Source organism: Pagrus major, chromosome 20 (assembly GCF_040436345.1).
Source record: "Pagrus major chromosome 20, Pma_NU_1.0".
NCBI classification, from domain to species: Eukaryota; Metazoa; Chordata; class Actinopteri; order Spariformes; family Sparidae; genus Pagrus; species Pagrus major.
The window spans coordinates 922,246-939,956 of NC_133234.1; the positions used below are offsets into that span (position 1 = coordinate 922,246).

Consider the following 17,711-nt stretch of genomic DNA (forward strand, 5'->3'; position numbering starts at 1 on the left):
TGAACTGCGACCACTAGGGGTGCTCAATTTGGCATTTAGGACCTTTAAATATCAGTCGACCTCACTAAAAAAGGGGGGCAGATTAAAGAGTTCATAGTACCTGGCCTTGCTCATCCAGCTTCACCATCCAGCCTTTCTTGAAGTTCAATAAATCCGGCTAGAAAAAAAAAGACAAAAGAAATATATTAGGAAAAAGTCTGAAATAGCACTGAAAAAACTTTGGGTGTCAAAATGTTCAACATGCAGATGACCTCAGAAGAAAGTCAAATATAACTAACTAACTACAACTTTCTTTGCTACAATAAGTGCTACAATAGTTTCCCACCACTTCTCTTAAAATATCACAAAATAATGCAGCATACGGATCCAACCAAAAAGTACCCAGAACCAATTCCTAAAAACAGGTAAAATGTCAAATTCAGGAACAAAATCATGGTCATTGTTCAAAAACACATGCTCAGTCAGTCAGGTGGGGGTAGAAGTTGAGCCCACCAGTGGATGGCACACATTCAGATCAGAGGAGAGTAATGAGGACCACTGGTCAGGAGCAACTTCTGCCACATCTGCTGTCAGTCTGTGAATCCAGCTGAGGATGCAGCTCAGTGCTTAGTACTGCTGTATCTGCTGTGACTCCACACAGTGGAAGGAACACACACATGTGCATGGTGACCTCAGGAAGCAGTGGCAAATTGTGATATACGCTCTCTCTCTCTCTCTCTCTACCTCTCTCTCTCTCACTCTTTCACTCACTCACACACACACACACCTCACTCTTCCAGCCGACAGAAATAAAACAACACACATGGCACAGGATGGGTGCAATGAATACACGCAGCGGGCAAAATCTGCACACAGAGGGAGCAGGATAAGGACAATAACCTGGAGAGGAGAGGGAGAGGAGGGGGCTGCGCTGCCCCCTGCAGGACGGAGGTTTGGCCTACAACATCCACACCCTCACAAACATTAGGAAAAAGACATTTTAACTACAGTAGAAATCATACACTTAGATCATGCAATTTGAAATGTGATGACTGATCTACCATTTTGCTCTTTTCCTTTACTCAATTTAAATAGTAAACAGGCCCTTTTGTGTATTCTTCTTACACTCGTAATGCTGCAGCACATAGCTGTGCTTTTCCTAAATGCTCCACCTTCCCAAGCAGACCTCGAGAATAAAAGCTGTCAGAGCAAAGCTGTTGAGGGGCTACAAGTTCTCTCTCAATATTTAATTCTCCTAACTGTGTTACCTAACACAATCAGCCCCGACAACAACCCGGTGACCTCTTTCTCTCTGCACACAGCTGAAGACCTGGCACTGATGCTGACCCTGGATCCTACAGCTTAGCAGAACAGGAGAGGCTTTGTCTGGGAGCGCAGAGACACACTGAAACACACTGGCCTTCAGAAGGACTTTAAACATACAAGTGTTGGTTTCTGTCAAAACAATTAGAACAAATCTGAACCCAAGCCTCATCTTATCATCAGCTACATCTTCTAATCTACCAATCTCCTCTACAAGTGCTCTGGTTTGTTTAAAGCTTCTATGCAGCAGCATCGTGGGAAAAACAGGCAGTCTGAGGTGCACATTAAAACTGGTTTCAGAAGCGAAGCTGAAACAACCACACCATTAATCGTTTGAACCTAATTCCAGCTACAGCTTTCCAGCTATTTGCTTTTTGGACTGTTGGTCAGGCTAACATGCCATTTATACTGACATTATAGACACATCAATGAATCAAGGACAGAACTGTGTCAATATTAAACTCAGTAACATTGGTTATACTAACACTGAATCCAGTTACTAAGTATGAAATTAGAGGGTTAGCTTGAAGTGACAACCACAGAGAGAGTAATCACCTGACTCTGCAGCTCTTCAAAGCTTTCTAACCTGTTTGAGCTCCTTGTCATGGCCCACATGTGCACTGTGTGGTTCAGTCTTACTGTTCGCACCAGGCCTGATAAACCTGCTGTACAATATCAACTCAGCATGCTACGGCACACACACACAGTTACCCGGTGAAGAAAGTCACATTTTTAGCATGAAGCTATTCAGGTTTGTTTACAGGCAAAAACAGAGCTAAAGGGAGAGTATATATTGGAGGGATCAAGGTCATTTATTTGTCCCTGTACAAAGCAGGGTTGCACAATGAAATATATATGTCCTTTATTTAACCAGTTATTTAAGACTCGAGGAAACAATGGAGGAAAAAATGTTCAATAACCTTGAACATGAACAAAGACATGAAGCAAACAAACAACACACAATTAAACCCCTTCCAGCTCGGTCCACTCTGTACTAGTTGTAACCATTAAAGCTCCATCTTAGTCACTCATATGTCTTTAAGCTGTGTTTCACTCAAAGCAGGACATCTGGATCCATCCGTACTCGAGTGGTCACCATACTGGAATTTCTAACTTTGATACAATACTTTTAAAAATATCGATATTTGAGACCAAATATAACAAGGTCTGTGTACTGTGTGTTAAGTACAACAGCATTTAATGTAATTAAATACTGACTATGGTCAGAGGCGTGTGAGGAGGCAGCTTATGTGGACACTGCAGTGGTGTGTGTGTGTGTGTGTACGTGTGTGTGTGTGTGTGTGTGTGTGTTGACTCACTGTTGGAGAGAATAGTTTCAAATATCTAGTATCAATATTTCAATATTTTTTATATTAACATTAGAGGAATAAAACATTACTATGATCTAGTTTCTGGAGTATCACTCGTAGACCTTTGCTTTTCTTAAAGGTACATGGGTTAAGTGGAGAGTTTGGAGTGGCAATAGGAGCAGAGAAGGCTGTAGCGGGTCTGTAGCTAAATTATAAACGGTGACAGAAGGATTTGAATAAAGAATCTGCAGGATTTCTAGTAGGAGTGATCGAAGGAGAATATATATTGTTAAACCGTGGGGATGATTACAGGTCTGAGTATATTACTATAAGTGTTGTGCTCTGTTAGCCATAGGTCATTTGTAAGACAGTAACATGCTGATGGCTGTGTCTCACAAAATGCTAAATGTAACTTACATGTGGTGCAGGAGGGCCTGACCACACACACACATATTCTGGCCTTTTACATAATTATTGTGTAAGAAAAGAAAGCTTTCATTAGAACATAATCTAGTGGCCAAGACAAGGTTCCTGCAGTCCCAATGAAGAACACGGATGAATTGTGTTTAAATGCATCCTAACCTTTGACAGTCATAGATGCTGTGCATTGAACCCTGGACCTTGACCAGGCCGGAAACACTCACCGTCATGACCGACTCAGTGGTCCTTCTGTCCAGGGACTTGGCTCTCCTCAAAGGCGGCAGGGTGGAGGGGAAGTCCAGACCCTGACCCACGTCACGCCTCTGCTCCTAAACAGCACACACACATAAACACATAAAAGTTTCAACATACGAAATACAAAAATCACATCATTTATAGTTCATCATCCATTTGGTCTGTTTGGATGGATACTAATGTGCTTCGGAGAAATGTCAACTGCTCCTTCTCTGTCAGGATCAACTCTGCACTGAACCAAAGAGTATGACAACAGACAAACACACTGATAGCGTGGGGCTAAACCCGTCAACTCTAAATCTGTGTGTGTGTGTGTGTGTATTGTTTGAAAGCAACAGTAAGAATAACAGATAACTTAGTTGTGCGTGCAGTACGAGGCACACAAGCAGTTCTTATCATCTTCATCTGTATACATACGTGATAGTTTCATCTGCACATGACTGACAAAGATCTGGGACCAGGCCAAAAAACAGTGTGTTTAACAGTGTGACTGGGACTCTGTATCAGTGTGTTGGCTCTCTCTCAGTGTTCCTAAAGTTGGGTTTTGAGCAGTTTTAGCCCAGCACCATGGGCCAGGGTGGGAAAGGGAAGCATAATCATCAGGGGAATCCCACCACAGAATGGAAACTGGAAATGAATACAGCACACACTGCTGACCTCTGACCTACAACTAAAACAAAGACAGGACAGAGAGAGGCAGCGATGGAGGGAAGAGGGCGAGGGTGAAGGGAAAAGATAGAAGAGAGGGGGAGGTACCGGGGGAAAAACATAAAAAAAAAAGCAAAACCCACGCTGATAGGTCCAAGGTCGAGCTCACATGTGATGTTGTTTAAAAACAGTTTACAAGTCTTACCCAATCTATTGTAAACTGCTGCACAATGTTGGCACTGTTGGATCACTCACACTCACACACACACACACACACACACACACACACAGTTACCTCTCTGTGGAAGCGTCTGTGCTCACTTCGGCCCTGTCTGGCTCCACTCCTCCCCGACTCCTCCACTTCCATTTTCTCTGGGTTCTCCAGCTCCAAGGCCTCCAACTTCTCAATAACACCGGAGCGACTGCGGATCCACACAAGCACACACACAGATTTAAGTATACAAATAACAATCCAGTAAGTATTTCTTAAACATTACTCTTCTACATCTTGTCCTTGCACAGTAACAACACTGAAAGGCATTAAAGTCTATGGGACATGGCGTGAGATAAAACATCTTAAGTCCCTTTTAATCCAATAGTTCCAGGACTCAAGTGGGAGCTTTATTATTTCCTGTTTGTGCTTCCAGCACATCTGAAGAACCGGGGTGATCAGGAGAATCAGACTGATAATGGATTTAAAAATGATGGAAGGATTTGAGACATTTTCCCACATGAGGGAGAGACAGCACAGTCACCATGTTGTTCTTTTTGCTTAGAGCTGAGCTTTGATTGGATAATAATACATGGTTGACATTCTGCATGGTGTTTAATAATGAATTGTTTTTGTTTGAACAACATAACTGCAATAAAACAATTAGCTTGTTTAGCTTGTTAAATTATTGTTTACTGGCTCTGTTCTGTCAGTCGCAGTCTCCTGAGAAAGTTCCTGCAATCCTGCATAAAGAAGTCACAACAGGTTGGGCATAAAAATGGGTGTTTGGACTTGAGCCTGCTTTGGTAGATTTAATGTGTGTGAATTCACACAAAATCACTTCTATTTGGGTAGACATGAATAAGATTATGTCAGAATCCAAGCAATCTGCAACAAAGTAAAAAGCCATGATATAACCACATTGTGATCAACTACACAACTCTTGACATTTGCACCATTTCATGTTTCCTTTCTGTACTGCATATGAAAGATTTTGTCAATGCCACTGTGTACATGTAGTCAGATCAAAATTTCAGCTGTATTAAAAAAAACAACTTGAGTTGGGACACCCTGGAGGAAGTAAAGTATGTTGTACCAGTTCATACATGTTGCTCTTCCTCTGTGACTTCATCTGCTGAAGCAGCTAAATGTCAAAGTAGAGATCCATTACAGATATGAAGGCAACGATATTATGCAAAACAGAATAAGAGTTCTGTATTGCATAATACAGACCGTTGCTTTTAGAGTACCAGCTAAATCATAGACATCAGAGCCATGAAAAAGTGGGCCCTTTAATAAAAAAGATCAACTTATTGAGTACAAAGAGAACCAGACCACAGGTGATAAAACAGCCTCCATCTGTAAGCTTCCTCAGACTGTGACACAGTAGCTGCCAGCTCTGACATGTTCCCACACAGACGTTGTGTTAAATGACAGAGGAATCTGCATCACAAAGAAGAGGAAGGTGGGAGGCAGTGGGAAATATTATATTACTCTTTCTCCTAAATGTTGTCCTTATTTGGGGACTCTACAGCCAAACCTGCAGTCCTTAAAAGGGAACAAAAGAGAGAGGAGGAGGACAAGGACAGTGTGAGGCCAAACGCCAGATGTATGTCCCTAACATACAGGGATTCAAGAGGGCTTCATCACAATCCTGCTATGAGAAGGTCAGATCCAATTGTCCCCGAACAATGCAAGTGTTTGTATCATACACGCTGACCAACTGTGTTTCTCTGCACAGTGACATGTCAGGAGTGTGTACCAGTACACACGTGTTCACTAGCAGAGTGTTGTTGAGTTTCATTTACTGCTCCAGTCTCTCAAAGATCAAGTTAACTTTCAGTTTTAGTTTTTTTTACAAAGGCTTAAAAGACAAATCACACCTGAACCTGAAGATTTAAGTGAAGTCAGGCAAACTGCACACATTTTCCAACGAGTACGTCACAGTCCTGGCATCATTTATCTAATAAAGCCAAGTCCTTATTGTCACTCAGACATATGTACCCATTACGTGAACCTAACTCTATTGAAAGATGACCGGACATTTAGGGAAGCAGCCACATTGTCTGTATGACATTTGGCACCTGGTGTGTCTGAAGAAGTGGTAACACCACTGGAGAGCAGTGAGGAGTTAAGAAGTTCTTGATGTGAAAGAAGTCCAGTGTTTTCTGGTCTCACAGGATGCATCAGTAGCCCTCTTCGCACAGAGATTCCGCATGATTGCCGCAACAAAGGCTCGCCTTTACGCCGCCTTTGTTCATTCACACTGAACCAAGCAGCACCGGCATAAAGTCGCTCCAGCGGGTCATTTCAAACAGCATGCTGGCGTTTCGGGACCAAAAGAGGCGTGACGGTACACATCATGACTTTTTTGCATGTTCTCCCTGGTTTCCTCCTGTAAACTAAAATGTATCCACTGACTGTTTCTAATCATATGGATGCTTTATAAAGTGTTGTGATTGAGATCCTGACCCACCATGCATCGTGGAAAGTGACAAAGAAAAGTTTTGTTCTAAATGACATCACATAATCACCATCAGTAAATTGTGACCCTGTCTGTGACCCCGCTTTCATTCGCGGGGAGGGATGCTGTTTTTCCGGGGGGAAGTTCACTGAAGTCTCGGCCTCTGTAACTTTCACACAGACGCCACGGCAGAATGTCGGCGCAAGATTCCCGCCTTGAAAGGGCAGTGTGAATGGGGCTAGTGTTGGATGTTGATGTCATTAGCCATTGATCCTGCTGTGAATCTGTGTTCATTACATCTCTACTAGTTTTTTGCATCACATATAGGACATGTAATGAGCTACATAACTGACAGGGGCTACAGTCACATGGTGCCTGGCTGTTGAATGGGCGGGTCTGTACAGAGGGAGAGGCTGCTTCACTTAAACCCTAAACTGGCTCAAGTGGACCAGTAATGTGTTTATGGGGCAGTGTTTTCCTCTCCTCCTTTTCCTCTCACGCCTGGCATGGACGGAGGGGCTGAATGGAGCAGGAAGCTGGCTGCGGGAGGAAAAAGATGACCCCCACCTCACCCACTTCGTTTGTTTGAAATGTCGCCGTCTCTGGTGTGTGTATGTGTGTGAGACCCATGACCTCTTGGGCAACAGCACCAGATTACTGAATGGAAAGTACGGAGGCTGTGTGTTTATACAGTGTATGCTTACAGTATGTGAGACTGCTGATAGAAAAAGAAAGAAACTGGCAGGACACACACACACACACACACACACACACACACACACACACACACACACACACACACACACAGGTATATAACACACATATCTCAGGATATTCAAAGAGCATCACTAACCCCTCTCTCCCCCACACCCTCAATGCCTTCATTTCACCAAATACAGACGTTTCTCCTCCCTTCCATTAAAACCACAGCAGTTGAGAGAGTGTATGTGTGCACATCAAAAGCTTTGGAAGTATGTGCGTCACTAGACTGTTAGTGTGTGTGTGCTTGTGCATGTGTATTGGTGTACACATGCCTTTAAAAGGATAAGCCAGAGGCTCAAGTATTTCCAGAGCACAGTGTCTGCAGCATGGAGCTGGATTCTGGGAAAGCATCCACTAACCTGCTTCATCAGGTTAAATCAGAGGCAGATTTAAGACTTCACCTGTCAGCAAGAGCAGCAAGGTGTATCAGGCTACGTACATCACTTCCTCTTCAGCCTGACCTGTGTGTTAATGTGTCGTTTTTGTTTCAGCAGAAGAAAAACAGTCTCTTCTGATATTTAGTCTGATATACTGGATTGCCAAAGTGTCTGGACAGACTGTTTAATGTGCAACATTTACAAATACAGACTTAAGCCAAACACATCTGCCAGTGAGTGTGGCTGGCAGTCAGGCGTGGGTGGGTCCGTCACACAATTACTTTTCAACACCTTCATCTCAAGTGTTTTCTGTTATTTACTGCCCTTATGGTGAGACAGGCATCAGCTGGGATGACACAACAGACAAAAAGATTGCAGAGCCACTTATTGCTATTCATGAATGGAATTTGCACATCAAGATCAGTTAAGTCTGCTTGTAGAAACAGTAGTCCTCTGATGTCAGAGTTATCCCTCTTGGAGACTTGAAGTTTATCACAGATAAGTCTAATGTCTAATGTACCTGAAGAATAGTTTGAAAGACGCCGCATTATAGAAGTAGAAGATTTACACTTTTATGGAGCTTATATCATGAATAGACAGGAGATCTTGACTGAAAGTCATGATATCTTGTCCTCCACTGCAATAATTCTGACCATGTCTCCTGCGAGTCCCCCAAATTCATGAAAGTGCAAACTAAATGGCTGAGGGTATCTTATTAAACAGGACACTAAACTAATGATTAGTTTAATCGTCGATTAATCTGACCATTACTTTCACGATTGTTTAGTCTATAAGATTCCAGATTTCCTGAGCCCAAAGTGACATCCTCAAAAACAGACCAAAACCCAAAGATTCTTCATTTACTGTCGTAACTGACAAAGAAAAGCAACAAATCCTCACAAGAAGAAGAAGCTGGAACTAGACAACGGGCCTCATGCAAGAAGCGATATACAAACACATTTTCTCTTACTTTTGTTTGTATCCATGATTTTCTCTTATTTTGTTATTATCCAATGATTTCTGGGATTCACCAATGTTTTCTTATTTTTGCTCTTCTTTTTGGTAAGTGAACACTGTAAGAGTGGCTGAGAGCACTCTTACCAAGAAAAGACAAAAACATCCCGTTTACACAGTCCACAATGTGTTTGTCCAATGCACGGAAACATGTTTTCATTTATAGGAACATAAAAAAATGCATAATATAATCAAATTTAGATTATCAGCCTATATGTTTTAGAGGAATTTAATGATTGGATTGTTTAATTTGTGGTTAAAAATTCTATTGGTCAATTGATCAATACCTCAAGTTCACTGCTGCTGACATTCTTCTTCTTCTTACTACCCTTTTTTGTTGGCACAACACCTGCCCTAATATTATGTTTAGCAGGCATCACCTATGCTAATTACAAACAATCAGCCACACGCCTCCAATTTACGATCAAATGGGATTCATCATTCAGCACACCTGGGTTAGAGCAGATTTGGATGGTTAGAATGTTTGGTGCATCTGGAGGTGACTTCTCTTATTTTTTTTCTGACAAAAAAGTCAGAGAAAATATAAGAGAAATTTAAGAGAATGTTGCTGCCTGATGCCCAATGTTTGACATTTATGGTTAAAAAAATGTAATGTTTATTCGATTATTAAAAATAGATGGCAACTAATTTACTTTTGACCGACTTTAGTAATTGACTAATTGTTGCAGCTCTACTACTTAGTGCAATATATACGTAATACTTAAAATGTTTTTTTTACAAAAGAATAGATGAACACACAAATGAAAATGCTGAGCAAGGCAGTTCCCAAATTAATAGACAAATGGACAAATACAAAATGCACTGCAATCTCCACAAGATGGCCCCCAGTTAATTATCTATTAAAAGAATAAGAAGAAGAGGTAGAGGACAAGGATAAATAAAGAAGACGAATAAATAAAATGATGTCAGTCCTCAGCAAGTTCAGTCTGAAAATACTAGTTTAAACTATTTTGTTGTTTTAAGTCAAAAGCTGGAATCTACTGAGATAAAGAAAGAGAAATGGACTGTTAGGAATGAATACTGTAATGAAGACACTGACCTCCTCTCGGGGCTGAGGACTGCCTCCCTCTCCTGCCGGTCAGGGCTCCTGAATCGGCTCCTCTTCTCCGCCTTCCTGGCCTCGGCCTCCAGCCGTCGGGATCGTGGCGTGTCGTGGTGGCTGTAGGAGTGACCGCCCCTCTGGTTGGCCGGGTGGCTGTCCGTGCTGGTGACCGTGCTGCCGCTCGCGTCCGAGTCTAGAGAGCTGACTGAGCCACTGATGTGGGAGCCGTTAGAGAGCAGGGAGCTGCCGGAGGGGAAGGGGTCGCTGGGGGCCGGGGAGAGGCAGCGCGGGATGCCACCAAGACTGGAGCATGAGCCCGTCGGGGAGAGCAGGTCACTGGGGGGCTGGGGCACAGAGCCGTGCAGCGCCAGGCTGCCCCGGTCCACCTCATCACCGTTAACCGATCCTGCGTCAGAGCCATGCGCCACAGAAGCACAGTCACCTAGACGAGACGGGACCAAAAACAAAATGAGAAACTTAACTTTCTGTTACTTTACTGTAATTCATTTTTGACACTACTTCTTACTGAAGAGCCACAACACTTTTCTCACTTTTTTATTCATTTCATGTGTTCACTATTTGGTTTTATTAACTTTATAAACACCATACAGAGTTCCTCTAAACAAGGATGTTATTCCTCCGTACCTGCAGGGGGCAGCGGTGATCCTGGAGGCAGATCAGCAGCAGCCCACACAGCAGCCCCCTCGGCCTCTCTCTGGTTCAGCTCCTCCTGCCAGATGATGGAGCTCGAGTCGGGAACCTTGTCTGCCTCAGGGATACCAGAGCCTGTTACTGCTACCTTGGCTGGGCCCGGCTCCTGGACACGAACACGTCAAACCGTCAAAAAAACAACGACACAAGTAAAGTGTAACATGAAATCAAACTGTGACAGTAGATTTTATGATCAGAATCATTACCTGGGAGGTCGTGGGCTCCACCTTGCGTTTCTTCTTCTGGTTCTGTTTGTTGGTTCTGGGGTATACCACCAGTTGCTCGCTCCACCTGGACAGAGATGAGAGTGCTTCTTATATTTGTGTGTGCACATCCAATCTTACCCAACCCACCAGCATCAAGACAACTTACCCATTGATGATCTCTTTATTCTCTCCTCTGATGAAGTACTCCTGGTCTGGAGTGATGATGCACAGGGAGTTCTTCTGGCCCGTCTTGGGTTCTGCGTCTATGACGTCCGTACACAGGTTCATGTTCACCGTGCCCTGAGGAAGCGTGCTTGGCTAGAGAAGACACAACAGGAGGCATTAGCCTGTGTTGGCCTGTATGATTCAACTAGAGCTGCAGCGATTAGTCAATTCATCAACTAGTTGTAAGTTGTTTAATTAACTGCCAATTACAGTGTTTTCCACAGGTCTGGAGAAGATTTAGGTGCACATACTTCAGGTTAAGTTTTCTTAGGTGTCCCCCACCAAGAAAATCTTTAATAATGCAAATTCACATAATGTAGGACCATTATTTTATGTGTACAAAAAAATGGAAAAGTTACGACAGACAATTAAACAAAACACAAAAAGCTTCATGAGAAAAATTTGCTAAAGAAGTCCACTAATGACTAACTACAACCATTAGATGTGGCCACTGCACCTAAGCCTTAAAATGGTGAGAAAACCCTGAACTGTTTAATTGTTTTTGTCATCTTTTTTTTTTTTCTTTTAAATGTCCAAACATTTCTGATTCCAGCTTTGATATCTTTGGGCTGTAGACAAAACAAGACATTTGAGGATGTCATCTTGAGCTTTGGAAACATCTTCTCCATCAAACAACTAATCAACTAATCAGGAAAATGATTGACATATTAATCGATAATGAAATGAATGGTTGAACTACATTCGGTTGTCTGTTCCAACTTTTATTACAGAACATTAAAAAGCACAAATGTGGAAAAAATGTAAGTGGGATGCCTGAGTCACCAGTTTGTTTCCATATTGGATGGGTGACTTCCCGACTAAACACTGATATCATCGGTGTCACATTTCAAATAGTTTAAAAGGCAGACAGTCCCTCTATGATTTTGGTGACTTTTTTTGTGAATGGTGCGGCATGAAATGCCTGATTTTGCGGCAGCTTTTCAAATGCAATGGAAGTTGCAATGTTTTTAGGGGATTTTTGCAATGATGTTGCAGGAGCAAGTGAAAATTGCAATAGTTGCGATTGTTTTTCTCGCGCACACACACAATCCTGGAGGAACTCTGCTCAACAGGTTTCACACTAACTCTCCTCCAGGCCCTCATTCCTCATCTGCGTCTCTTTTTAAGAGGTAGATTTTCTACTGTATGGACACTCCACTGTTATCACCAGATCGCCATGGTAACGAGGCAAATCCTTTCAGTTATAGCACACACTGAGTGAAAGGGGGAGATGACAGCAATGGGATGCCGGACTAAAGCTGCTTTGTGTGTGTGATCAGTGAAGAACGCAGAGCTGAGACTGCTTTGTACACCAGCTACCACACAGAACACTGTAAAACCTCCAAAAAACAGAAATATATTCAACAAGCCACAGACAATTAACTGATGTCAGCTTCCTGTATATTCTGTGTGTCATTTGAACCTGATAACTTATTGTCTCGTTAACATCAGAGGGAAGAAATCCCCTAAACTTCCTTCTCTGTGTCTGCTCTGAATCCTGCAGCTTTGTTATCAGGCTTTGCTGGGCTATGCCTGCTACAGATGTAAAACAGGTGCTGGGTCTTTTTCCAGCTCCTTTTAAGGCCACTGAACACAGATCCAGCTTTATTAAGATCTGCCCATAAACCCCCGGGGGCTGCCAAATATGGCAATTACACCGCGTCGCACTTTAGAACTCAGACGCTGTGGAAGAATTTCCTCCACTAGAAAGAAACCGCCATGTTTGAGAAGAAGTAGCAGTGAGAAACTGTGTGGTGAAACTTGTGGCCACGTCAGTAGCACAGTGATCTAAGATGAGAATGGTAACATATATACAGTACTTTAAAGAGTGGAGGAAAGCTGAGATTATACATATTATCCACTCTAAAAATCTATTGCCACTAATAAGCCCTTTTTGACCAATCAGAATGGAACCACAGGAACTAAACCAGGAAGTAATTTGAGCCCCTTTTGCATTTCCACCATATCTGTAGAAAGGTGTGAATCTTCACTGACGATTCGATTACGATTCAGCTGTCAACATTTTGAATGCAAAACGATTCTGGATGCATCGCGATGCATCTTAGAATTGAGAAATTTCCATCACATCTGTAGAAAGATGTAAAAATTTAGTAGATTTAAAGCTGCAATGTTCAGTCGAGTGAGTGAGATGAGTCTCTTCCAAACAAATATGCCAAAGGTTTGCTGGTTCTAGCCTTTCAAATGTGAGGATTTAAATAGCGATCAGCCAAGACATTAAAGGGACGAACAGGTGAAGAGAATAAGATGGTTTTCATCTCGTTACAATACAATGTCCTGCAGGGAACACCTTGGGTCCTTGCCCTCATGTGGATGCCCCTTCACATGCACCACCCACCCAAACACTGTTGCATACCAAGTACACCCCCTCATGGTAACTGCACTCCCCAATGGCAGTAACAGGTATGACTCCTGAATTCCTGACAAGTTCCTGTACTATAATAGGGTTCTTTAAGTATAACTACAGCTGAAACACTGAGCCAATGAATCAATTAGTCAACACACAGAAAAAAGAACCAGACTTTGTTATAATTAATTCATTTTTAAGACATTTTTCAAGCACAAATGATCTTACTTCCAGCTCCTACATTTTGACAATCGGCTGCTTTTCTTCATTTTAGGTGATAAACTCCATATCTTTGGGTTTTAGACCTCAGACAAAACATGGCATTTGATGACGTCGCCTTGTGCTTTAGGAAACAGTAGCACACATTTTTTACTCTTCTGATATTTAATATAACAAACAGTGTGCTCCAACTAACCGTTATTTTCATTCTTGATTTATCTGTAGATTATTTTCACAATTAATCAATTAGTTGTTTGGTCTAAAAATGTCAGCCAGTGTTTCTGTTTCCTGTTTTGTCCACAACCCAATTAACTGTTATAGAGGAATAAAAGAAACCAGAAGATATTTACCTTTAAAAGGCTGGAATTAGTAGGAGTTATAAAATTACTCAAACCATACAACTAACAAATAATGGATTAATTGATTAAACGTTGCAGCAGTTAATATCTTAATCTAGAAAAAATAATGGGCTGAATAATCAATAACTGAAACACAGATTTCTAGTTCTTCCATCCCTCAAAGCTACAGCTGTAAAAAGTTCTATCGACCAAAGAGCATTATCTCTTTATTGGGTGCAGCTGGGGGACCTTAGCACTGGAAACTTTGCCCCGTCTATCCACTTATTCAGTGTTAGAGATGACGCTCACAGAGCCAGAAGGTGAGTTTTCTGTGTTATGTGTTGCTGTTAGGTGGAGCCTGGTTTTGTAAGTCCAGCTGATCCCGGTCCTGAAAGCAACTTGTTGCTTGGAAACTGCCCTCTGCAACTGGCACCAAAACAAAGTAGACGTTTCTGCCATTCAAAAGCAAATTAATTGTTGTGGGTTTGATTTCTACACAACTGGGCCAATTCCATATCCTCCCATTGTCTCTGCCTTCCATGGGCCTAACTATTTTTAGCTTTGTGATGGGATATTATTAAAACCAACAACTTTCTCACAGGCTTTTCTTGAGATGTCTGTCCCTGTGGCTGACATGACACAGGAGGCTATAAAACAAACCAAGACACTGAACTACACAGAAACAATACAACACACAAGAGACTGACAAGTAACACAATTTATAATAAAAAGAAACTGTCTCTGAGGTAACTACCCCATGCTAAAATCTTTACTTTTTATTGGAGTCCATGCCCGATGGTAAACGTTCCAAAAAAAACTTTAAAAACAGCATGAAAAAACAACAGAGCCAGCTTTAGAATTAAGTGGAGAACACCCACTCCATAAATAATAATAAATCCTCCAGGAGGCTTTTACAGGCTGGGCCAAAGGCAAGTCCGCCACAGCGGGATCTGGAGAGGAGACTGCTGTTTTATAAGGTACATTTGCCTCGACACAGCACCCTCCATCAAAACTCCTCACAGGCAGGAATGGCCAGTCTAGCTTCAATGCTACGCCTGCAATGATGGAAATACTTTGAGAAACACAGTGGATCCATAACAGAGAATACAGTGGGTTATAGAACTGCTTTCAATTTTCTAAAATATGCCGAAGGACAGAAGCAGCTCTGGAGCTAAGTGGTCTCCCCCGACCCCTCCTTCAGTATGTTCTCATGATCATTGACCTTTTAACCATAAAGCTTTCAGGGTGGCCTCGGAATATTTCCATCCTCGTGGAAAATCCTTCTTTCCATGACAGTCGGTCTCACTATCTATCCATTCACGGTCTTCATCTCACTTTGATTAGTCTTACGTGTACCTAAACTGTTCCTTAAACTGTTGAACTGTCTGATGCATCAGCAGAGCTGGGTGCTTGCTGTGGCAGGCCGTGTGTGGAATGTCTGGGTCTGGGGCATATCTGACGTTTCCTCTGTGGTTTTTAGGGGCTACAGCTCCTTTCTCCTGCTCTCTGTGCTCCCAGGCTGCGAGCTCACTGCAGTTCACCAAATAAGGGCATTGGAGGAGGAATGCTGCTTTAGATGGGAGAGCATCTTTCCCTCTGCTCGTGGTGAAAAATAGTTCAGCTCTAAGAGACCACTGCTTCAGATAGCACCCTGCTGTCTGCTGGGAGAAAATAGCAGACGATGTCATCGCTCCCTGGACCTTGTTCTTCAAGAGGATTATGAAAAGGGGAAAAACTGTTCGATTCAGTCACTTCTCTGCTTGATAATCTGTAGCGTTATGTAGTGACTGGGAGCTGACAACAGACTTCACTGATCCTGGACAGATAACACACACAGAAAAATCAAAAGGAGAATCATCCCACTAAAATAAGAAAGACACAAAAATGGTTATTTGAAACAAGACTAGGTCAAAACCCTCGTACATGGCTGGATCGTGTCTGGTAAAGGTGCAAAAATGTGGCCAATCTGTTACTGAGGTAGTCAGTAGTTTACAATTTAAATTCCTGGATATGAAATGCTCATGTGCCAAAAACGGCAGAATATTCCTTTCTCAGTGTGCAGTAATTTAGGTATACATTACATTACTAAGCTACATTCACAGCTTTATTGTTTTATTGGTTTTAAGCATTATTAAGACAGCTGTAGCCAGAAGATTATGTATTGCTGGATCTACCGATTATATCCCCTTGATTTAATTGAGAACAAAATTCCATTTAAGCTCAACTGTTCCCCATTCTGAGTTTTATTTTACCTTTAATTTCTATTCAGACTTTGTATTTTAATTACGACTAACAATACGCTCCATACAGAAGATGTTCTGAGTGCTCTGTAACTAGAACAACCATTTCTGACCGAATGTATGAACGCACCATATTTATAGCTAAACCATCACGGACTAACAGTCTGTATCGTTAATTCTGTAACACACCCGAGGTGGATGAGGATGAGAGATGAAGCTCAGCAGTCCATGAATTTCTACCTGTCTGTCAGCTGAAGAGATGCACCTTCACTACATCTAAGAGATATCTCATGTTTCCGCCCACAGATTGCTCACATCAGCAAATTATGTTTTTGGCCTCTCTTAACCCGTCTGTGTCGGTAGCAGATGTTAGTGAACATGCCGCCTGTTACAACTAAGTGTAAGGCTGTTTATTCTTGCCTTAACTTGTAAGTTGAATTACTTTTGGGCTGTGGCTAACAAAATCCAATATAACTTCTCATCCTTCACAAAAATAAATCTCATCTTACATGAGCATTGGACTAGTAACCACAGCATCCCCAGAGTCCCTTACAGATTGTGTGATTTGCAAAACAGCTAGGACAAATTATAAATCATTCAAGCCTTCCCAAATTTGGCATTAAATGCAATACATTAAGTTATTTCTGTCCTCGTTAAAGATGTCATTTTGTAGCAGCATTGCTGTAACTGCCTGCTTGTGTCTGTGTCTTACATCCCAACAGCTGTTGGAACGCTGTTTTAACTGAAGTAATTTACATTAAATAAGCAAAAGAAGACAACATTTTAGTAAGCAAACATTTCAAACTTTACTTTCTCTTTGAGCTAAACTAAGCTAGCTTAGCTTGGCTGCTGGCTTTAGATATGGGAGTGGTACTGATCTTCCCTTGGCAAGAGAGCAAATAAGCAAAAATGTCAATCTCTTTAAAGTCACTGGGTACAACTGGTGCAAGTTTACTGTAGGCCTTAAGGTGAAGATGAGGGCATGTATGTTTGTAAGCCACTTCAGAGAAACACAGATCTCTCCCTCACAGAACATTCAAAGTGGGAAAAGAATAAAAATAAAAATGTCTGGATTTTTATTTTATTTTTATTATTCAATCAACCAAGGCTGAAATCAGGCCACCTCACCTCAGAGTTGGAGCTCTCTCTGCTTCAGCTAGCCACGTCAACCATTACTAAACTGTGATGAAATGCTATTAGTAAATACGATCCTGTAATCTTGTCAAGTACTAGTCTTTCTGGATGGGGAAAAAAACATTTCAGTCCACTTCTGGCATCTTTCTTATAACATCTTGATAATGTTAGACAGTTGTTGACCACAGTCAAATTCAAAAGGATTGTTTTACTTTTAGTCAGCACAAAACATGGACACGAAGGAGGAGCCTCCAGTGACCGTAAGCTTGAACCCTGCTGAAGGGTCCTGACATGGCAGCTATTAAAACATGGAGCTGAAGATAACAATACATTCTTATAATGTACTGTGGAGATAATGTGATCAAAAGAATCATGAGACAAAGAGTGGGTGGGTGTGGTTCCTGTAAATCTCTCCACTAAATAAAAGCCACATGAGAGGAATGGCGT

General features: G+C 41.9%; 1 protein-coding gene across 4 annotated transcripts in view; it reads right to left on the bottom strand.

Annotated features, from left to right (window-relative positions):
* Window positions 1–17,711, bottom strand: part of mprip (myosin phosphatase Rho interacting protein) — a 47,957-nt gene that overhangs the window by 19,015 nt on the left and 11,231 nt on the right. For all 4 annotated transcript variants that reach the window (XM_073489012.1, XM_073489010.1, XM_073489011.1 and 1 more), the window contains exons 4-10: window positions 10,910–11,061; window positions 10,744–10,828; window positions 10,472–10,643; window positions 9,824–10,268; window positions 4,231–4,357; window positions 3,257–3,361; window positions 101–157 (exon numbers count right to left, since the gene is read on the bottom strand). In XM_073489012.1, coding sequence (XP_073345113.1) covers window positions 101–157; window positions 3,257–3,361; window positions 4,231–4,357; window positions 9,824–10,268; window positions 10,472–10,643; window positions 10,744–10,828; window positions 10,910–11,061 — 1,143 coding nt within the window. The remainder of the gene's footprint in view (window positions 1–100; window positions 158–3,256; window positions 3,362–4,230; window positions 4,358–9,823; window positions 10,269–10,471; window positions 10,644–10,743; window positions 10,829–10,909; window positions 11,062–17,711) is intronic.